This window comes from Schistocerca serialis, chromosome 3 (assembly GCF_023864345.2).
Source record: "Schistocerca serialis cubense isolate TAMUIC-IGC-003099 chromosome 3, iqSchSeri2.2, whole genome shotgun sequence".
Classification (NCBI taxonomy): domain Eukaryota; kingdom Metazoa; phylum Arthropoda; class Insecta; order Orthoptera; family Acrididae; genus Schistocerca; species Schistocerca serialis.
In genome coordinates, this window is record NC_064640.1 from 86,201,146 (window position 1) to 86,222,664 (window position 21,519).

The 21,519-nt window shown below is 36.5% G+C and overlaps 1 protein-coding gene across 1 annotated transcript in view; it reads left to right on the plus strand.

Moving 5' to 3' along the window:
* The window catches only part of LOC126469750 (regulator of G-protein signaling 7), a 262,114-nt gene that overhangs the window by 126,694 nt on the left and 113,901 nt on the right, over positions 1 to 21,519 (plus strand). Inside the window, exons 3-6 of the mRNA XM_050096964.1 lie at positions 3,513 to 3,609; positions 9,254 to 9,304; positions 16,131 to 16,237; positions 16,323 to 16,374. Coding sequence (XP_049952921.1) covers positions 3,513 to 3,609; positions 9,254 to 9,304; positions 16,131 to 16,237; positions 16,323 to 16,374 — 307 coding nt within the window. The remainder of the gene's footprint in view (positions 1 to 3,512; positions 3,610 to 9,253; positions 9,305 to 16,130; positions 16,238 to 16,322; positions 16,375 to 21,519) is intronic.

A 21,519-nucleotide genomic window follows, 5' to 3' on the forward strand; every position in this document is an offset into this window, starting at 1 on the left:
AGAATTTATAACAGTTTTCGTGAGCTGCAAATTCGTAACGATTCTACTCTGCGCCATCTTTAATCGTACATATCTAAAACAAAATAGTTTCAAATAAAAAAATATTGAAAAACTTTTACAAAATAAAACAAAAACCTACCTGCACGCATGTGGCATTGACGTAGTGATGAAGCATGTGTGCTCTGAGTGGAACAAATTACAAAAAAATATATAGAAAAGTAATTACAAAAGCAAAATTACTAAGTAATGATAAATTAATAAGAAAATCAGGCAATAAATCAAAAACTATTTGGGAAATTGTGAAAAGGGAAACAGGTAAGGGCCTCAAGAATCAGGAAATAGTACCCAAAAATAGTGAAAATATTGAATTAAAAGATGAAACTCTGGCAAATTACATTAATAATTACTTTTTAAGTGTACCAGTGTCATTAAGTAAAAACTTTACTAAACATGAGAAATTAACAACCCCAAAAGTAGACAGTAGTATGTTGTTAACTCCCACAAATTATAATGAAATATTAAAGGTGATAAAGAGTCTAAAATCAAAAATGCCTACAGGTGTGGATGAAGTGCCTGTGTCAATAATAAAAAAAGTTGCCCAATAAATTATAAAGCCCCTAGTAGATATTGCCAATTTGTCTTTCAGCGAAGGTGTGTTTCCTGAGAGGTTTAAAATCTCTAAAGGTTAGACCTCTGTTTAAAAAAGGAGATCCATACAAGGTAGAAAATTATAGACCAATATCCCTTCTCCAATCATTTTCAAAAATTCTAGAGAAATTAATGAAAACCAGACTCATAAATCTCTTAGATGCTCACAAACTTCTAAACTGCAATCAACATGGCTTTCGCTCTGGCCACAGCACAGAATCAGCTATCCATGCCTATACCAAAGAGATTGTCAGGAGTCTCGACATTAAAAAATGTGTAGTGGGAATTAACTTAGATTTATCTAAAGCTTTTGATACAGTAAATCTCAAAATTCTGGTAAACAAGATGGAGGCAATAGGTGTAAGGGGAGTTGTGAAGCAGTGGTTTGAATCTTACCTTCAAGATAGAACTCAGGTGGTAGAAATCATCGCAGAACATAAAAATCAGAAAATCAAGTGGGTCTCAGATGCAAAGAAATTGGAAATAGGTGTCCCACAGGGCAGTGTTCTTGGTCCCTTATTATTCTTGCTTTATATAAATGACATAACAAATCCTAATATTTCTGCCAAAATAATGTTGTTCGCAGATGACACTAGCATAATTATAAGTGATGATAAAAAATCATTAACCACCACAACTGATATAGTCCTGAAATATATTCAACATTGGTTTAATGCTAATGAGTTAGCACTTAATCTAAGTAAAACAAATTATATACAGTATGGCATAGCAACTCAAGATATGGACCTCCAGTTAAATCTAATGGATAAGAAGATAGAGAGTGTACAATCCACAAAGTTTTTGGGCATGCACATTGATCAAAACTTAAGCTGGAAAGACCATCTCAAGTACTTATCCCACAGGCTCAATTCGGCATGTTTTGCATTGAGGATATTATCTAGAGTATGCAGCACAGTCTGTACTAGACTAGTGTATTTTGCTTACTTTCAGTTCATTGTGTCTTACTGCATAGTGTTCTGGGGTATAACTAAATCAAGCTTAACAGATATCTTCAAATTTCAGAAAAGAGCTATACGAATCATAACACATAACTCTCCAAGAACTCATTGTAGGCCCCTTTTCAAAGAACTGCAAATACTCACAATACCATCACTGTATATTTTTAAAAGCATTCTGTGTACAAGAGCACATATGAAAAATCTACGTACAAATGAGGACTGCCATAATTATAATACTAGAATTCGTAAGAATTTGTATGTAGAAAGGGTAAGGACAAAACAAACCCAAAAGCATGTAAGTTATTTTGGAATAAAACTCTACAATGCTCTGCCAGTGTACATGAAGGCAATAATAGATGAAGTAAAATTTAAGACTGAGCTTAAAAATTACCTTTTAAGCAAAACTTTCTATGACGTAGATGAGTACTTTGATTGTGTGTAAATTTATTGCCAAAAATTTTAATTTATATGTCTAAATTTGTACTTTTAAAAAATGCCTTGAAAGTGATATTCCATTATTATGTCTGTAGTACTTGTACTAGTATGATAACTTTGTGGTGACAATTCCTACATCATGTAAATGATATACAGGAAGATAATAAAATGAAATGAAATGAAAATGAAACACAGGACAGGTTCAATCATGAAAGGCAGGTATCTGTAGAGGAACCAGACTAATGATGCACAACTCTGCAGTTGGTTCGAAAGACAATAAAAAAAAACCCATACCAGATCAGTCGTCCCTAGAGTCGACAAAAATCTACATTGGTTGCCAAGCTGTGGCTGTCTAATGTCGGAACTGTGGTAGAGTAAAAGTAAGGAACCAGAATGAAAAATGCACAAAAAAAGGTGAATGTGTCCTGGGCAGAGTTAGGGGTGCAAAAGAAGGGAAGCAGCTTTTTGATTTAATCTGGCAGCTTCAAAGTCATTTAAATCAACATATCTTGACATGGCTGCACTTTTATTATGAGTTAACCCTACTTCCCCTGCACAGTGAGCTCTCTTAGCTGCAAGGTGTTGGCACACTTGCATCTTGGAATTTATAAGCTAAAGTCTGTGATCCTGTGGCCAAAATCCAAATTATTTGCCAGCCATAGTAAACAACACATAATAATATACATGTAATAGCATAAATGTTTTCCTGGGGGGGGGGTGGGGGGGGGATAAAATTTCTGGGGGTGAATTTGTTCCTTAGGGGACACTAAGACAGTTTTTCGATCTTTGGTTTGTTGGGGGGGGGGGGGGGGGGAGCCTTGATTTTTTCCCCCGAGGGGATCATTTCTGCCCCAAACTCACCTCCTGTAACATGTATGTTGAGAGGTGTAAGAACAAACAAACACAGATGTATGTGCTTCTAGAGAGGGGGATGTATCTACAATAGGAAGTATCCTAGAGTCGGGATGCATGCATCCTAAACTTTAGTGACATGTTGTGTCATACAGCACAACATGACAAATGCCACGTTGGATGCCATTATAGCATGTGGCATGTTATACGACATGAAGTCATGTGTCACGTTTCTTTACTTGACACACTGCTTTATACTAGCAAGTAAAAAATTGTGAATATGCCAGGATATTTTGATTTAAATCTCTTTGAAGCTTCCAGAGAAGTTCGAAAGCTAGTCCCTGTCTTTTACATCCCCAACTCTACCCAGGACATATCTGCTTTTTTGTCATTTATATATGTTTATATGTGAAATTATATGAAACAAAGCATTTGAGTGTGAGGCACAGAATGTTTTTTCTTCCTTTTTTTAAACAAAACTGCTTCATAAATCTTAAAAAGCTATTATATATATGTTCCATATAGATATGTTTTCTGTCCACTCCATGTCAGATAGTGTTGCTGTCCAAGAAACCAACTTTTCATTTAAACAATGTAAAACACAACATTTCTTTCCAGATGGAGCAGATTGTTGAAAAAATGCAGGATGAAACAACTGGAGTACCTGTCAAAACAGTCAAAAGTTTCATGTCTAAAATACCATCCGTGTTCACAGGTATGTTTTGAGCATGTCACTCATAAACTTATTGCCTGAAAATTAATCTCATGATTACAGAGCTTAAACAAATGGTAACTTTTGTCGTTACTGCTGATGACTGTGTGATTGCTTACTCACTGTGTTTAAAACAAACTTTTGTCTGTTATGTCTGCATTTTATCTCTTTCATAATCCTGAGTTTTTTATGACTTCCTTCACCATTCTATCACCTATTCATTGGTATCATTTTTAGTGCGCACCTGAATCACATTTATTCTAATGGAAATCGATTTCCTTGCAGCTGTGTTTTTATTTTATTTCAATGTTTATCTCATAATTCTACTATCAGTTTCACCACAGTATTTTATTGTCCTCAGTTACCTGTGCAATACAAAGCACACGTGTTCATCCACAATACATTTGTCATGTAACTACAGCTAATGGTCAAGTGTGTTTCAATTAAGATAAACACAGTTAAACAGAAATCTAAGAAGCTTTCTTATGAGAGAAAGATAATTACATCAGGCAACAAAATAAAAACTATATGGAATATAGTGAAGACAGAGACAGGTGGAGCCAAAAAGGAAGAGGAACAGATAGCTCTAAAAATAAATGAGACATTGGTAAAAAATGCATCTAGTGTTGCAAACCTCATAAACAAGTACTTTGTTCCTGTTACTGACAGCTTGGAGTTATCAGGTTCGGTATACAGTGCAATGGAGTATCTGTCACCAGTCTTTACAAATAACTTCAGTAAAATGGAAATGACACTCATGTCTCCTAAGGAAGTAGCATCCATCATAAAATCCTTAAAATATAAGTATTTTAATGGTTGTGATAACATATCAATGAAGTTAATCAAAGAGTGCTCATGTGAGTTGAGTTTATCTTAAGTTGCTTATGTAATCAATCTCTTATGAATGGAATGTTTCTAGACTGGCTAAAATATGCTGAAGTTAATCATTTTTGTAGGAAGGGGGATAAAGAGATACCATCAAACTATTGACCAATTTCACTTTTGCTGGCTTTTTCAGAGATATGTGAGAAAGTTGTGTTCACATGCTTTCTTAAGCATCTGATGGCAAATAATATATCGTCCAAATATCAGTTTGGGTTTCTGAAGGGTTCCAATATAGAGAAAGCTATTTACATTTACAGTAAGTATTTACTTAATTCATTAGGTAACATATTACAGGCTGCTGGTATTTTTTGTGACCTGTCAAAAGCCTTTGACTATGTGAATCACAGAATTTTCTTAAGTAAATTAGAATATATTGGTGTCACCGGTAGTGCTGCAAAACGGTTCGAGTCTTACCTAACTAACAGGAGACACAGGGTGTTGTTGCGAAATACCTGTGCAGTAAGCAGTCAGCCCCATCTCCCTGGGAATTAATTATGTGTGGTGTTCCTCAAGAGATTTCCTTCCAGAATGTGTATAAAATATGAAGACATGCAGATCAAAGAGGCTGACAGTGTTAAATTTCTGGGATTACAACTCAATAATAAATTCATTTGGGAAGGGCATACCACTGAATTGCTGAAACACCTAAACAATTCTGTATTTGAGGAAAGAACAGTGTCAGATGTGGAAGATGTAACTATAAAAAAAGTTGCCCTCTTTGTTTACTTTCTGGAGTAACTCATCAATCCAAGCAAAAGTTTTTAGCATGCAAAAGCATATAATAAGACTCATTTGTGGTGTAAATTCTAGAACATCATGTAGAAATCTGTTCAAGGAACTTTGTATTCTAACCACTGCTTCTCAGTATATGTATTCCTTAATGAAATTTGTAGCAAGTAATATACCTCTGTTTCCAACTAATAGCTTAATACATAGTATCAAAATAGGAATAGGAACAATCAACTTAAACACCTGAAATTACTTACTTTGGTCCTAAAAGGGGTCCAGTATTCAGGAACACACATTTTCAATAAATTGCCAGCAACAATTAAAAACTAATTTCTCGAATCGTATTTTTGTGCTCCTTACATGCAATGTGTGTTGGTGGCAGCAGAATCATTTGATAGTCAGCTTCAATTACCAGTTCTCTAAATTTTCTCAATAGTGTTACTAGAAAAGAACGTCACCTTCCCTCCAAAGATTCCCATTAAAGTTCCTGAAGTATTTCGGTAACACTTACGTGTGTTTTGAACCTACCGGTAACAAATCTAGCAGCCCATCTCTGAATTGCTTTGATGTCTTCCTTCAAACCAACTTGTTACAGATACCAAACACTCAAGCAGTACTCAAGAATAGGTCATGCCAGCATCCTATATGCTGTCTCCTTTACAGGTGAACCTCTCTTTTCTAAAATTCTCCCAATTAGCCTAAGTTGACCATTCTCCTTCTCTACCACAGTTCTCACATGCTCGTTCCATTTCATATGGCTTTGCAACGTTACACTCGGATATTTTAATGACTTGACTGTGTCGGGCAGGACACTAGTAATACTGTGGCTGAGCACTACAGGCTTGTTCTTCCTACTAATCCAGATTAACTTACATTTTTCCACATTTAGAAGTAGATGCCATTAATCACACCAACTAGAAATTTTGTCTATTTTATCTTATATCTTCTTACATTCACTCAACTTCAACACCTTACCGTACACCACAGTATCATCAGCAAACAACTGCTGATTGCTGTCCATCCTCAACAATGGTCCTATCACACTTCCCTGAGGCACTCCTCACAATATCCTTGTCCCTGATGAACACTCACCATCGAGGACAACATATTGGATTCTATTATTTAAGAAGTCTTCAAGCTTTGACATATCTGTGAATTTATTCCATACGCATGTACCTTTATTAAGAGCCTGCACTGGGGCCCATGTCAAATGCTTTCTGGAAATCCAGAAACGTGGAATCTGCTTGTTGCCTCCATTCATCATTTGCAGTATATCATGTGAGAATAGGGCAAGTTAAGTTTCGCAGGAGCAGTGCTTTCTAAACTCATGCTAATTTATGGACATAGGCTTCACAGTCTCAAGAATGTTTAATATATTCAAACTGAGAATATGTTCATGGATTCTGCAGCAAACAGAAGTTAGGGATATTGATTTGTAATTTTGTGGATCCGTTTTCTTACCCATCTTATATACTGGAGTCCCTGCGCTTTTTTTCCAGTTCCTTGTGACTTTGTGATGAGTGAGAGGTTCCCGACAATTGCAGGCCATATAAGGGGCCAATGCCCTAGAGCACTCTTTGCAAAACCGAATTGGGATTCCATCTGGACCTGGTGATTTATTTGCTTTCAAATCTTTCAGTTGTTTCTCTACACTAAGGATACTCATTACTATGTAATTCATATGGTAATCTGTCTGATCGTCAAATGACGGTATGTTTACATCATTCTCTTGTGTGAACGATTTCTTGTATGTGAAATTTAAAGTGTGGGCTTTTGTTTCGCCATCTTCAACTACCAAACCAAACTGGTCAACAAGGGACTGAATGGAAGCTTTAAACATGATGAGTGATTTTATGTAGGACCAGAATTTTCTCGTGTTCTCTGCCAAATCTCTTGCTAAGGTGTGATGGTGGTAGTTGTTGTATGCTTTGTGCATAGATCTTTTCATTGACACTTCAATCTCTACTAACCTTTGCTTGTCATCATTTGTGTGTTCTTTTTTGAACCAACAGTGCATCAGCCTCTGCTTCCTCAGCATCTTCTGAATTTTGTTATTAAACCACGGTGGATCTTTTCCATCTTTTATCCGCTTACTAGGCACATAACCCTCCAGACCACGATCCACAATCTGCTTAAACTTTGTCCATAGTTCCCCTACATCCACCTTACTGGAACTAAGTGATGTCAGTTCACTGTCTAAGTGAATTGCTAACCATTGCTTGTCTGCTCTTTCCAGCAGTAACACTCTCCTAGCCTTCTTGACTTAAAATAACTTTTATAATCATAGTTGCTATAATGACTTCATGATCTCTAATCCCTATTTCCCTACTGACCTGTCAATAAGGTCTGGCCTATTTGGAGCTACGAGGTCTAAGATATTTCCATTGTGTGTCGGCTGCTGAGCTAGCAGCACAAGACAGTTTTCAGAAAGTGTGTTCAAAAGTATTTTTCTGTAGCCCCTGCAATGAATCCATAGATATCCCAGTCTACACTCAGTAGGCTAAGGTTGCCTCCAACTAGTATTGCATGATCTATGTATTTACACGCTACTAATCACAGACTTTCTTTCAGTGACTCTAGAACTGTCACAGCGGTTTTTGGATGGCCGATAAAAACATCCAAAACACTTTGTTTTACCTTCTACACCTGTTACACATGACCTCATAACTTCAATGTCACACCCAACTTTCACCTCAATAGAGACAATATTTTTGTCAGCTGCAGCGAACACTCCCCCTCCCGTGGCCTTTAATCTGTCTTTCGAATTCACAGATCAAATCCTGTAAGTCCTGTGATGCCTTTCCATCAAGGTTAATGCCCATAATGTGTCTACAACTCAGTGGGAAAATTTATATCAAATACTCTCTATTCTCTGCATTGAAACTGAGATATGTTCACACCATAAGTAAAATTTTATACAATTAACAATACTTAATATAAATCCCACAACTTTTGTTGACTCTAATTATTTTATTTGAATATTATGCCATGTTTCTCTGTGTGTATGTTAACTGATATATTCGTGACCAAATCTGTATTTGTACAATGTATGTATTTTAGATGATCACATCTGTACTTTAAGTTGTGTAGGTATCTGAAGATGAGACAGTATTGTCTTGGGATTTAAACAGTACATGTATGAAATAAACATCAAAATAAAATAAAAATACAGCTGCACGGAAACAGACTTTCCTTGGAAGAAATAAATAACAGTTGATAGTCCTACAGATTTCTGTATATAGCCGACTCCACAAAAACTGAATGAAGTGTCACTATCATTATGGGGGTGGATTCTCATTCAGTAAGAATTTGGTTTAGATAACTGACTAGCCGTCCATATTTAGGTTTTCTGTAGTTTCTGTAAATCATTTCAGACAAAAATCAAAATTCTGGTTGAACTTTTTTGTGTCCAAGGAGATAAATGAAGATGATATGTTAAGCACCATTATTTCAAATACCTTTGCTACTCATTCATTTCAGTTTAATTATAGTTGCTGTGCTCACTTCTTCTAATCGTCCCTTCCCTACCCTTCATCCCATCTCCTCTCCCCCCCCTCCCCCCCCCCCCACCCCCCCCCCCGCCCCCCTTGCTCTCGCTCTCTCTTTCTCTCTGTGCATGGATCTGTGTGTGTCAATTAAATATAAATAAAGGCCTGTCATAGAAATAGTCAGTATGTACCTATAAGTCAAGTGAGAAATCAGGTGTAAATAGTCTCAATGTAATTATAGTTACAAGTGAAACTTGTAGTAAATCTAAAATATGAATATTAAATGAACATTGAAAAATATGGAGAAAGGTTTTGCTGCTGTGTAATCATTAGTGACTTCATTATTGATACGCATTTCTCAAAGAAACAGTTAATGAAAACTAGAATGGCTGATTTTAAAATGTGATGTAAAGAATATGAATCACATAATGTTTAAATGACATATTAAAAGCACACTCGTGTTTGTTGAATTTTGCCATAGGAATTTACAACATAGATTGGTTTGAGGAATGCCACTGAGCAAGATATTTTTGGTCTTTTTTCAGGATCAGATTTGATAATGTGGATGCTGAAGAACTTGGATGTTGAAGATCAAGGTAAGTTAATGTTGTTCTCTTAATAATATTGCTATTTATTTTCTACAGACTATTGCTTCATTGTATCTGTCTTTTTGACTTTTTAAACATTGTTCCTTTAAGTAATTTAGCTATGGAAAAAATCTATTAAACTCTTTGAGTGATTCACCTCTCTGATTGATGCCACAAAAGTGTGGTGAGTTCTTAGATACTTGAACAATGGCCTGCATGAAGTTCACAAATTGACACTGTGTATCATCTACCCTTTTCTTATAAATGCATATAGATGACGCAGAATAATTATCATAGGAGATGGTTCAAAATTTGGCTCGAAGTACGAGAAGAGATTATTATATACAATTCCTAGCCACCGTATTATGTGATAATGCCTTTCATTAAATTCAAAATCTGTGTAGTGGGTAAGGCATTAGATCCTGTTGATCATTCTCCAGCTGTTGGATAGAGATGTGTAATTCTCTGGTGTCATGAATATTTTGTGTATGAAGGAAGCTATGAGCATTCATAACCAATCTCCACTCAATGCAGTTGCTTATTTGGGACATCCTTCTGAGGTTGAAGGAGGACAATGTCAAACTATCTACTCCTATAGTTTTTGTATAGGTTAACAATATGGGATTTCTATATTGTTTCTACTGCTTATTCAAAATGCAACCATGTATTGATTATAGCGAACTCAAATCTGATTGCTACATACAGAAATACTTCAATTACCACTACCGAGGTAATGGGAGATTTTATGCGAAATAATGGAAATTGGCAAAAATGTCACAAGAAATAATACCAGATATCTTTGGAATAAATTTTAAGAACAATTACAAAATTATCAAACCCTCAGATTAAGCTTCAGATATCCAGATAAAATACTGTAAACAAAGAACAAAGGAAACTGCAAACTCCACGCAGTGTTCTTTGAAAATTTATTGAATTGGGTAAGTCTGAGAAACTATTCCAAATCTGAACTTAACAGCACAGCCTACACTGGAAGAAGTCAAGCAAATCATCAGGCACCAGGAGAGGATGGAATAATAGCAGACATATTGAAAATATGTGCTGAAAAACTGGCTAAAATTCTCCATAAAATACTTTTGAATGCCTGCAAACTGAGAAAATCCATAGAGAATGAAACAGTGCAATAATTTACCCACTTCACAAGAAAGGGGGCAAATCAGATGTCAACAACTATTGAGGGTTATTCAAGATATTTAAAATCTGTCTGAGAAACTGCAATAAAGTGTTAATTTTTGTCACCAAGCAAACCACATTGTAAATATGTTTTCTTACAGACAAATGATGATCATAGCATGTGGTATTCTGATGAATACTAGCCAGACAATACACAGAGAGCAAAATCAGATCACATACAAATTAAAGAGACTTTTAATGTAAAAATTTTAACAGTAAATAACCAAACAAAGTTCTGGAGATTACTGCCCTCCAGGAAAGTTATTGTACTCCACAGTTATTGTACAGACCTGAAAGCTGGATGGAACCTGAAGTAGAAAGCTCTGAAATATTTAACAAGGGATTGACTGTATATTGGAAATACAGGTTAGACACCATAGGAGGGGGAGTGTTTATTGCAGTCTACACAAATTTTGTCTCTTGAGGTTGAGATTGAATCTAACTATGAAATAATCTGGTGACAAGTAATCAGCCTAGGTGAACGTAAGTTAATCATTGGATGTTCTTACTGACCACCTGGTTAGGCTGTAACAGTTGCAGAATCAGTCAAAGAAAGTCTACACTCAGTAGAACAGAAATACCCAAATCATGCACTATTGTTTGGAGATGACTTTAACCTATTGACTGTAGACTGGGACATTTATGGATTTATTGCAATTGATACAGATAGACCGTCTTGTGAAATACTTTTGAACATGTTTTCTAAACACTGTTGTGAGCAGCTTGCTCAGCAGCCCACAAGCAGTGGAAATATTTTAGACCTTGTAGCTAAAACAGACCTCAATGTATCAATAGTGTCAGTATAGAGACAGACATTAGTGATCATGATGTCATCACAGCAACAGTTGCTACATAAGTAATAAATCCATCGAGAAGGCTAGGAGAGTGTCTGTGCTGGAAAGTGCAGATAAACAATTGTTAGCATCCTTCTTAGACAGTGAATAGATATCATTTAGTTCCAATATGGTAAATATAGAGGAATTATGGGCAAAATTTAAGCTGATTGCAATTTGTGCTCCAGAGAAGTAGGTGCTGAGTAAATGGATTAAAGATGGAAAAGACCCACTGTGGTTTCATGGTAAAATTTGGAAAGTGCATAAGTAGCAGAGATTGTTGCACTCTTGGGTGAAAAAATAACATGGAAATGTTGACAGGCAAAATTAAATAGAAACATGTATACCTATAGAATATCAGTGTGTGAAGCATACAACAACCTCCACCATCATACTGTAGCAAAGAATCTTGCTGAGAATGGGAGCAAATTCTGGTGCTATGTAAAATCAGCAAGCATCTCAAAGAGTTGTGTCCAGTCACTTGTCAACCAGTCAGGTGTGGCAGTAGAAAACAGCAAAATGAAAGCTTAAGTTCTAAATTTGGAGTTTAAAAAAAATCATTCACACAGGAGATATTGACATATTATCATCTGACAATCACACAAACTCGCTGATGGAGGACATAGAAATGGGCATCACTGACATTGAGAAGCAACTGAAAGAGTTGGATGAAATCCCAGTGCTGATTTACAGAGAGCACTGCATGGCACTGAACATTACTTGACTTGCATTTGTCATAAATCTCTCGCCCAGCGCAAAGTCCCAAGTGACTGGAAAAAAGCTCAGGTGACTCCTGCTTATAGGAAGGGTAAAAGAATGTAACCATAAAATTACAGACTTCTATCCTTAAAATCAGTATACTGGAGAATTTTTGAACATATTTTGAATTACAATATAACAAATTTCCTTGAGACAGAAAAGGTTCTGTCCACAAATCAGCATGGATTTAGAAATCACAGATGAAGGACAGATTCCTAAATTTCCAACATGGTGCCCCACTGCAGATTGTTAATGAAGGTCCAAGCATATGGAATAGATTCCCAGATATGCAAGTGGCTCAAAGATGTCTTAAGAAATAGAATGCAGCATGCTGTCCTTGAAGGCAAGTGTTCATCAGAGGCAAGGGTGTCATCAAGAGTGACCCAGGGATGTGTGATAGGGTGGCTCTTCTTCTCCATATAAGTAAATAATCTGATGGAGAGTGTGAGCATCAGTGTACAACTGTTTTCTGATGACACTGTGGTACATGGGAAAGTGCCATCATTGGGTGACTGTTGAAGGATACAGGACGACTTAGACTGAATTTCTATTTAGTGTGATGAATGGCGGATTTCTGTTTTGTTTTGTCTGCATCTGATGAAGAACTTAACCCAGTAATAGCTAACAGTATTTTTTCAATATGTCTGACTGCCACTCAATGCCTGTTCTATGTGCTGAGCAGCAATGTACCCTTCTCATACATTTAAAAAATTGGTATGATTCACCAGAATTTTTGGGCATGTTCAAAGTGAATACTATTTATGTTAGAAAATAAATGAAACATGTGCGATAGTCAGAAAACTAAATGTCAAACACCTAAAAATTTTGGAAACAGTGCCATTGGGTGGAAGTATAGGTTGTTGCTGAACATAGACCAAGTGCTACATAAAAAAATATATATCACTCATTTGTTGTGATGAAATAAACGGTCAGTTATGTTATAGAGTAAGGTATGTTGGCATATTACATCATATTCTAAACAGAATGAGATTTTCACTCTGCAGCGGAGTGTGTGCTGATATGAAACTTCCTGGCAGATTAAAACTGTGTGCCGGACTGAGACTCGAACTCGGGACCTTTGCCTTTCGCAGGCAAGTGCTCTACCAACTGAGCTTCTGTAAAGTTTGGAAGGTAGGAGGTGAGGTACTGGCAGAAGTAAAGATGTGAGGACGGGGCGTGAGTCGTGCTTGGGTAGCTCAGTTCATAGAGCACTGTTCCTTCCTGTTTTTGCCATTGACACCACATGCTTATTAGTTGTTGTGATATGCCATAGTCTCTAGGAACACTAGACTGTGACTTTCCCTTCTTCAAAGCATGCAAAACAGCTTGTCTCCCACAAACTGAGTATTCTTTGTGTTTGGGCACACTTCTAGTTGTCTCGTAACAATAGACATAACAACAGTGAGTGAATTCCATACCACCAAAGCACATTACAAAATACTTTGGAGCTAAAGGAATGCATACTTACATTGTTATTGTATGAGCTTACTTGTTCACTAGGTATGTAACTGCAGTCTCATGAAGCTGTAGATACAGTGACACAGTGGTGTGGGTTGTTCTGTTGTGACAGCATGCAAGGAGTACTGACAACATAACACCACAACTACCAAATACCTTCGAACACTACTGTATGTGCATTAGGCCTGTTTGGTGCTCAGCCAGTTAGAAGTCACTCACAAGGTGTTGTGAAAGTTCTCTAACTCCAGAAGTATGGACTGTAATTGGTTCTCAAAGTATATAGTGAAAAAAGTCATCTGTGTCAACCACTTACTTTCATATTCAATAAATGTTTAAAATCTGTAGCTTTCCCTGATGCAGTGAGCACTATTCTCCAAAGTTTTCAAGTACAACTACCTTAATAACTGTGAGTAGTTTGAAAAATCTGATTCCTCTCCATCTGACAGTTTGGATTCTAACATTCTAAAAATACTACTACTGTGGTCACCAAATCTGTTCACCAAATGCTAACAGCATTTGAAAATAAAGATCTGATTCTGTTGTGCTTTGTGATCACATTACAGTCTGTGTCCATATGCCCTTGTAACATTTTGCTTATGAAACTGGAATTTTATGTCATACACAACTCTTCTTAAGCTGTAATCAAGTCCTATTTAAGCAACTGGAGACAGTTTCTCTTAGTTAAAAATAGATGGTTTTTGCTCACGGAGTTCTGGACTGATGTGCCATAGGGCTCAGCCCTTGGTGCATTTCTTTTCATTGTTGCAGTTAATGATTTGCCTTCCAGTGTAGGAACTAATTCACTCGTATGTTATTCAGATGACACAACACTTCTGCATATACACCATGACACAATAGAATTGCATCAGGAATCTCAGGAAAAATAATCATGCTCATTAACATCAGGAAAAATAAGAACTAGCAATGAATTGGTTACCTAATAATGATGTGGTTTTCTTGCAACAAACTTCTCAGTAATCCTTATAAAATGCAGGAAAAAATCTAGGATTAATGAAAGATGTGAAAAGTAAATCAGTAAAACTATGAGGCTTTCTCATTGGTTCCAAATTAAACTGTTATTTTTATGTTAGCCATGTCTGCTAGTGAATATCTTGAATGTTGTATCTCATGTAGATATTGATAGATGCACTCTCTAATTAATGTCTGAATGTGGCACACTTTAACCTATTCCAGTCACACATCTCCTGTGCCATTCTGATACAGGGACATTCATGTTATATCATGAAATTCTGCAAATTAAAAAAAAGTAATCAGAGTAATGGGCAAAGTGAATCCAAAGGGAAACTGCCATCTCCTCTGTAGTAAGTTTAAGATCCTGACTGTTGTGGACCTGTATATCTATAAAGCATTAGTTTATGTCAAAATGTAACTTAAGTTAATCTGACACCAGAGAGAACATACACCACACACACACAACACTGGAGCCAAGCTAGATGTCTATATACTGAAGCAGAGACTGACAAAGACTGGAAACTCAATCAAAATGACATATTTAAAATTTTTTAATAATCTTACAATATCTGCTTGGTCTATGCTCTATAATATTTTTAAATTTAAGATATAATTGATTGGTTATTGGAACACCCATTCTATTATGTCATATAGGATCATATTCTGGGTTGACTCATCAAACTGAACAAAAGGTTTTAGCATGCAAAAGCATTAAATAAGAATAATTTGTGGTGTAAATTCAAGAACATCATTTAGAAACCTGTTCAAGGAACTTTGTACTCTAACTACTGCTTCTAAGTATATTTATTCCTTAATGAAATTTGTTGCTAGTAATATATCTCTATTTCCAACCAATAGCTCAAAACATAATATCAATACTAGGAATAAGTACAATCTACATAAAGACCTAAAATCATGTACCTTGGTCCAAAATGGGGTCCAATATTCAGGAACACACATTTTCAATAAATTGCCAGCAACCATTAAAACTTGGTTTCAGATAAAGCATAGTTTAAACAGTTTGAAAGACTTTTTGATAGCCAACTCCTTCTACTCTATAGATGAATATCTTAACAGAGACTGTTAGGCCAGCTTAAGCAAAAATGTCTGTTAGATTTCAGTTTCGACGGCACTTGGTCACAACAGTCAAGATTAGGTATTTTGTGTATGATAAATTTATTAATAGTGCATAACAGTGTTTCATTCTAACAGTGTATTAATTCTGTAAATATTAGCTGTTCTAGTTCACTGTATTGTATTCATCTACTATGACAATCTCCTTACATATGATCAGGGTAGTGAGTATTATATTCAAATGTTTTATGTTTTTTATGTTATACTTTCTGACATGTTCCACACCCATGAGAATCATCTCATTTTTTGGGTCTATGGAACGAAAACTGAATCTAATCTAATTCTACAAAGCAACAGAACATTTTGAAACAAACTGTGTTTGTATTAGTTTGTAAGAGTGGAGATAAAGAAGTAGAATTAAATTGTAATAATTTTCAAGTAAAAATGCTCTTGTCATCAATAGTACATTTAATGACTAAAACTGTTCCATTGTAAGTGGGGTATGTGTAATAGGGCATTGTGTATTGTGAACTGTTATTCTGTTTTAGTGGAAGCCCTACATCTTGCTCACTTGATGGCGGCACATGGGTACTTTTTTCCTATTGATGATCATATGTTAACTGTCAAAAATGACAATACTTTCTACAGATTTCAGGTATGCATGATAACATATTACTGATTGTTTTCCTTACAAAAATACTGTCACAAATCTAAAACAAAAATTTCAAATATGCTTTCAGACACCATACTTCTGGCCATCAAATTGCTGGGAACCAGAAAACACAGACTATGGTAAGCCGCAGTCACAGTCATGAAATTACTCAGTTGTTAACAATCTTGAAATTTATATATTAGTGTACGACAGAGATTGTTGATTTCTTGCTGCTGTTTATATTCAGTCTTAGTTACAGGTGTAATGGTGTTCTGTGAGAAAGAAAAAGGATTATCTTTTAATTATGTATTAAAATTTATTGAATTTCACTTAAAATTAATTTTTTAAAATACTACTAATAATTATTATAACGTAATCATAGGAACTCATAGAGGAAAAATATTTAAACTTTCAAAATTGATCATGATGTGATATCTATTAGGGTGCTCCAGTGGCTTCAAAATCTGGTTATTTTCTATTTTTCTCCTGGCAAATTACACACATGACATTAATAAGAGAATAGCTCTGGAGATATTTGTATGTATAGTATTTTGGATTTGTAAGATGAATCAAGATTTTGATATAAATACTACAAAAAGTTCTAATCTTGGTTGCAGTAAGACTATTGTGGTGACATGACATGGCAAAGATAGTTAGCTCTTTGTATGGTGATATCATCATGAAATAGAAGCCTCTCTGCCACTGGGATGCAGATCAGTGACAATACAGCATTCCTCAAGTGATTACACTTTAATGTGAAGCAGGGGAAGTACCAACAGTATAAACTGACATATGGACAACTGTGATGGTTCCAGCATTTCTGGTGTTGATTCTGCTGCTAGTAAGCCAGTCATTGGATTATAAGTACCAGGTGCCTCCAGCACATGTAGCAACAGTCTTAAAACAAACTGGAATCTGCAACAAGCAAATCCTTGAAGCACAACAAGCAGTACAATGAACTCTCCTTCTTTCAAATGCAAAATCCTAAGAAAATTACATGTGCTTCATTGAAGACTCTGAGCCAGTTGTACAGATACAGAATGCAGCATCATGCTGAGCGGGCTGGAGGATTCTATTAATTCTATCATTCTTCTTGCAGCCCTGAGAAAGGGGAGAGAGAGAGAGAGAGAGAGAGAGAGAGAGAGAGAGAGAGAGAATTACTGTCCTGCTGCCCCCGGTAGTAGATCACATTTTTCTAAATTGCAGTGACCTCCCCAGAGAGGTTATTAATCGTCTAAGTGCTACATCCATACAAGACAAACATATCCACATTAGATTGCTGCACATCAACACTATGCATAACACACTATTTAAGATTGAGAGGTAAAAAACTATAGAATAACTTGGTATCAGTGTCAGACTTGTCCAGGAACCATAACTGAGGAATGGGAAACTTGTACACTTCTTGATACAAGTGACCACTAAGTGCCAAGGTAGCATTTCTCATTCTCAACCATACTGTACTTATACCACCAGCAAAGTAACAATTAAGTAATGAAAATGCTGTTACTGTGGAGATGTGAACCTGATGATGCAAGTGGATTATAACACACACACACACACACACACACACACACACACACACACACACACACACTGCCACTGTGAGACTGAATGCCACCTGATACTGTTGTTAGCAAGTGCCATCATAGAAAAGTGCTTAAGTGGGGTAGAGACAAATAGGGAAACATTCTAGCGATGATGCAAGCCAAAAATGTGGAAATACACTTACATAAGTGACTTTTTGAAAGGACAGAGTGGTATTTGAGAATGAGCATCTCTGAAATGGTAAAGCCAGTTGGCTGCTGGCATGGTACTGTCATGGGTTTAGATTAGATTAGATTTACTTTCATTCCAATTGATCCGTAGTGAGGAGGTCCTCCAGGATGTGGAACATGTCAGAAAAACAACAATACATGACAAATATTTAAACAATGGGTCCCTATCTGTTCCTATGCTGACCCAGTGATATTGTCAATTACGATTGCAGGGGCACAGGATAATTGACACTGGGTCATGTATCAATAAAAATATGTTGCATGATCTTGTGAATCATGTTTTTTGTTAATCCAGCTGAGTGACTGTTCAGGTGCACTGTCATCCAAGTGAACATGTCCTCACAATATGCACTGCACCCCAGACACAGACCAGTGGAGGCAGTAATATGCTATGCAGGCTATTCATTTGGGTATCTATGGGACCTGTGGTAATCGAAGACACTATGACAGCTGTGGACTTCAAGAACATTATTGCGGGTCACCTTATTCCCTTCACGCTTGATGGTTCCTGATTGATTGGGCCATATGGTGGGTGACAATCAGATTGGTATCCACTGCTGTAAGGGGTGGAATGTTTTCAGACATTTCTTCACTGGTCAACGGGACTGAATTCAGAGCAGGACTCATCACTGAAGACAATTCTACTCCAGTCAATAAAATTTCAGGCCTGAGATGTGTCTGGAGATACGTCAAACAGTGATGGGAAACCAGCCTGACTCTTGCCCACCATGCGGCCCAACAGCCAGGAGTGATGGTCTGGGGTGATGTTGCTTTTCATAGCAGGATCCCTATGATTGTCATCTGTGGCATCCTCACAACACAATGGTACATCAGTGATATTATACACCCCATTTTGTAACCCTTCATGGCAAGCCAACCTGGGCTTACATTTCAACAAGATAATGTCTGCCTACACACAATGAGAGCTTCTACTGATTGTCCTCATGCTTGCCAAACCCTGCCTTCGGCAGCAAGGTTGCCAGATATCTCCTGAATTGAGAATGTCTGGAGCAGTTGTGGACAGGTCACTCCAACCATCTCAGTATTTTGATGATCTAACATGCCAGTTGACAGACTTTGGCATAATATCCCTCAGGAATACATCCAACAACTCTGTCAATCAATTCCAAGCTAAATAACTGCTTATGTAAGGGCCAGAGGAGGACCAATGTATTACTGAGTTGCTGAATTTGTGAAGCTTGTTTTATCAGATAAATCATTCAATTTTTCTGAAATTATAATTATTTGTTTTTCTATACATGTACATCACACCTACTGAGTCCTGTTGCATTCAGATTATGCCTTTGTAGTGTGTCATTTTTTGTCTTAGAGTGCATATACAAAAAAGATTTGAGAAACTGAGGAGAAGCACTGTGACTTTTGCACATGAACAAGACAATTTTACCATCAAGAGTGCCCCAGGGAAGTGTGATAGGATGCTGTTTTTCACCATGAACATAAATGATCTGACAGGCAGTGTGAGCAGTAATCTGTAACTGTTTGCTGATGATGCTGTAGTGAATGGGAAAGTGTTGTTACTGAGTGATTGTAGGAGGACACAGTATAACTTATACAATTTATTTGGCATGATGAATGGCAGCAAGTTCTAGATGTATAAAACATGAGTTAATGTTGTTGGGTAGGGAAAACATCCTGTAATTTTCAAATACAGTATTAGTAACATGTTGATTGACACAGTAACATCAATTAAATACTTAGGTGTAAAACAGCAATGTGAGATGAAATAGAATGAGCGCATAAGGTTGATAGTAGGGAAGACAAATGATGCACTTTAGCTTATTGGGAGGATTCTAGGAAAATGTAGCTCCTTTGTAGAAAAGAACCCATATAGAACTTTGCTATGACCCATTCTTGAGTGCTGGTTAAGTGTTTGGGATCCTCATGATATCAGGTTAAAGGACGATATTGAAGTATTACAGGGATACCTCATGAAATCAAATGGGAATTCCTGGAGGGAAGAAAATATTCTTTTTGTGAAACACTGTTGAGAAAACTTAGAGAACCAGCATTTGTGGCTGACTGAAGAATGATTCTGCTGCTGCCAATGTACATTTCTTATGGACCACGAAGACAAGATAAGAGATATTAGGGCTTGTATGGATGCATATAGACATTGGTTTTCCTTGCTTTGTGTAAGAGTGGAGCAGGAAAGGGAATAATTAGTCATGGTACAAAGTACCCTCTGCCATGCAGTGTGTGGTGGCTTGTGTAGCATGTGTGTAGATGTAAACCATTCCCACTTGGGTTTTTGCTGCAGCCATTTCTGTACCATGGAGATTGATTTCTTGTTCTCTGAAGGTATGCTGGGCTTGTGGTGATGGCTAGTGTTTATAGGGCTCTAAGAGGTTAAACACTTCCTTGGTTTTCTTCCATCAAGCAGTTGTGCTTGGTTCTTTCTGTTGATGGGTGTTTTGTCAGTTCTTTACCTGTACAGTCCGAGACATATGTGTCTTTTTACATTTGTACCAGATGTTCTGCTGTATCATTGGAAGAGGGCTGGAATGCAGTGGATGGATAGCCGTATGTAAAATCACTGAATGGGTCCAAGGCTTCTGTTCAGTCATTCATTGACCAGTCTGGTGTGGCAATAGAATATAGCAAAAGGAAAGCCAAAGTTTTAAATTTCACATTCAACAAGTTATTTGCACAGGAGAATCATACAAACATACCATCATTTGACCATAACACAGACTTCCCTAAGTAGGAAATAGGAATAGGCATCCCTAGTTTAGAGAAATGAAAGAAAGAATTGGAAACAAACAAGCCACCATGTCCAGATGGAATCCCAATTTGCTGTACAGATTGTACTCTATGACATGAAACAAGCATGTAAGGATTGTAGTAGGGAAGGCAAATAGTTGACTTTGGCTTACTGGGAGAATTTTTAGAACGTGTAGTTCATCAGTAAAGGAAACCACCTATAGGACACTAGTACAACCCGTTCTTGTATACTGTTCAAATATTTGGGATCTGCACGAGGTCAGATTAAAGGAAGATATCAAAGGAATTCGGAGGTGTGGGACTCCTTTTTAAGTACTCAGTATGTATAGAAAATGTGCATGTGATTGTAGGCATAGAACATTTTTCCACATGATGTAAGACGTAGCAAGTTAGCAGCAAACTGACGGGTATCAAAAGGTTTCCGCATAGGTGAAAACTTTAGAAGTAGATATCACTTTGATTTTAATTTTTGTTTTGTTAAATAGTTACTTCCATATCAATTTATTCTTAATGAATGAGGACTTTTAATGTTTACTTATTGTTAAGTTATATTGTATAAACTGCTATAAATTGCTTTATTGTGGTAAATAACTTAAACAACAAATGTCAAGGATATTCAGTGTATTGAATGTACTGTAGAACCTACTATAAACACACAGGAGAACAGTTGCTCTGCAAATTGTAAATAAATGCAGTTACAAAAGTGTTGTAATTTCTAGGTAATCATGCACAGGTACTTAGTAATTTATTGAATACACATTTCCT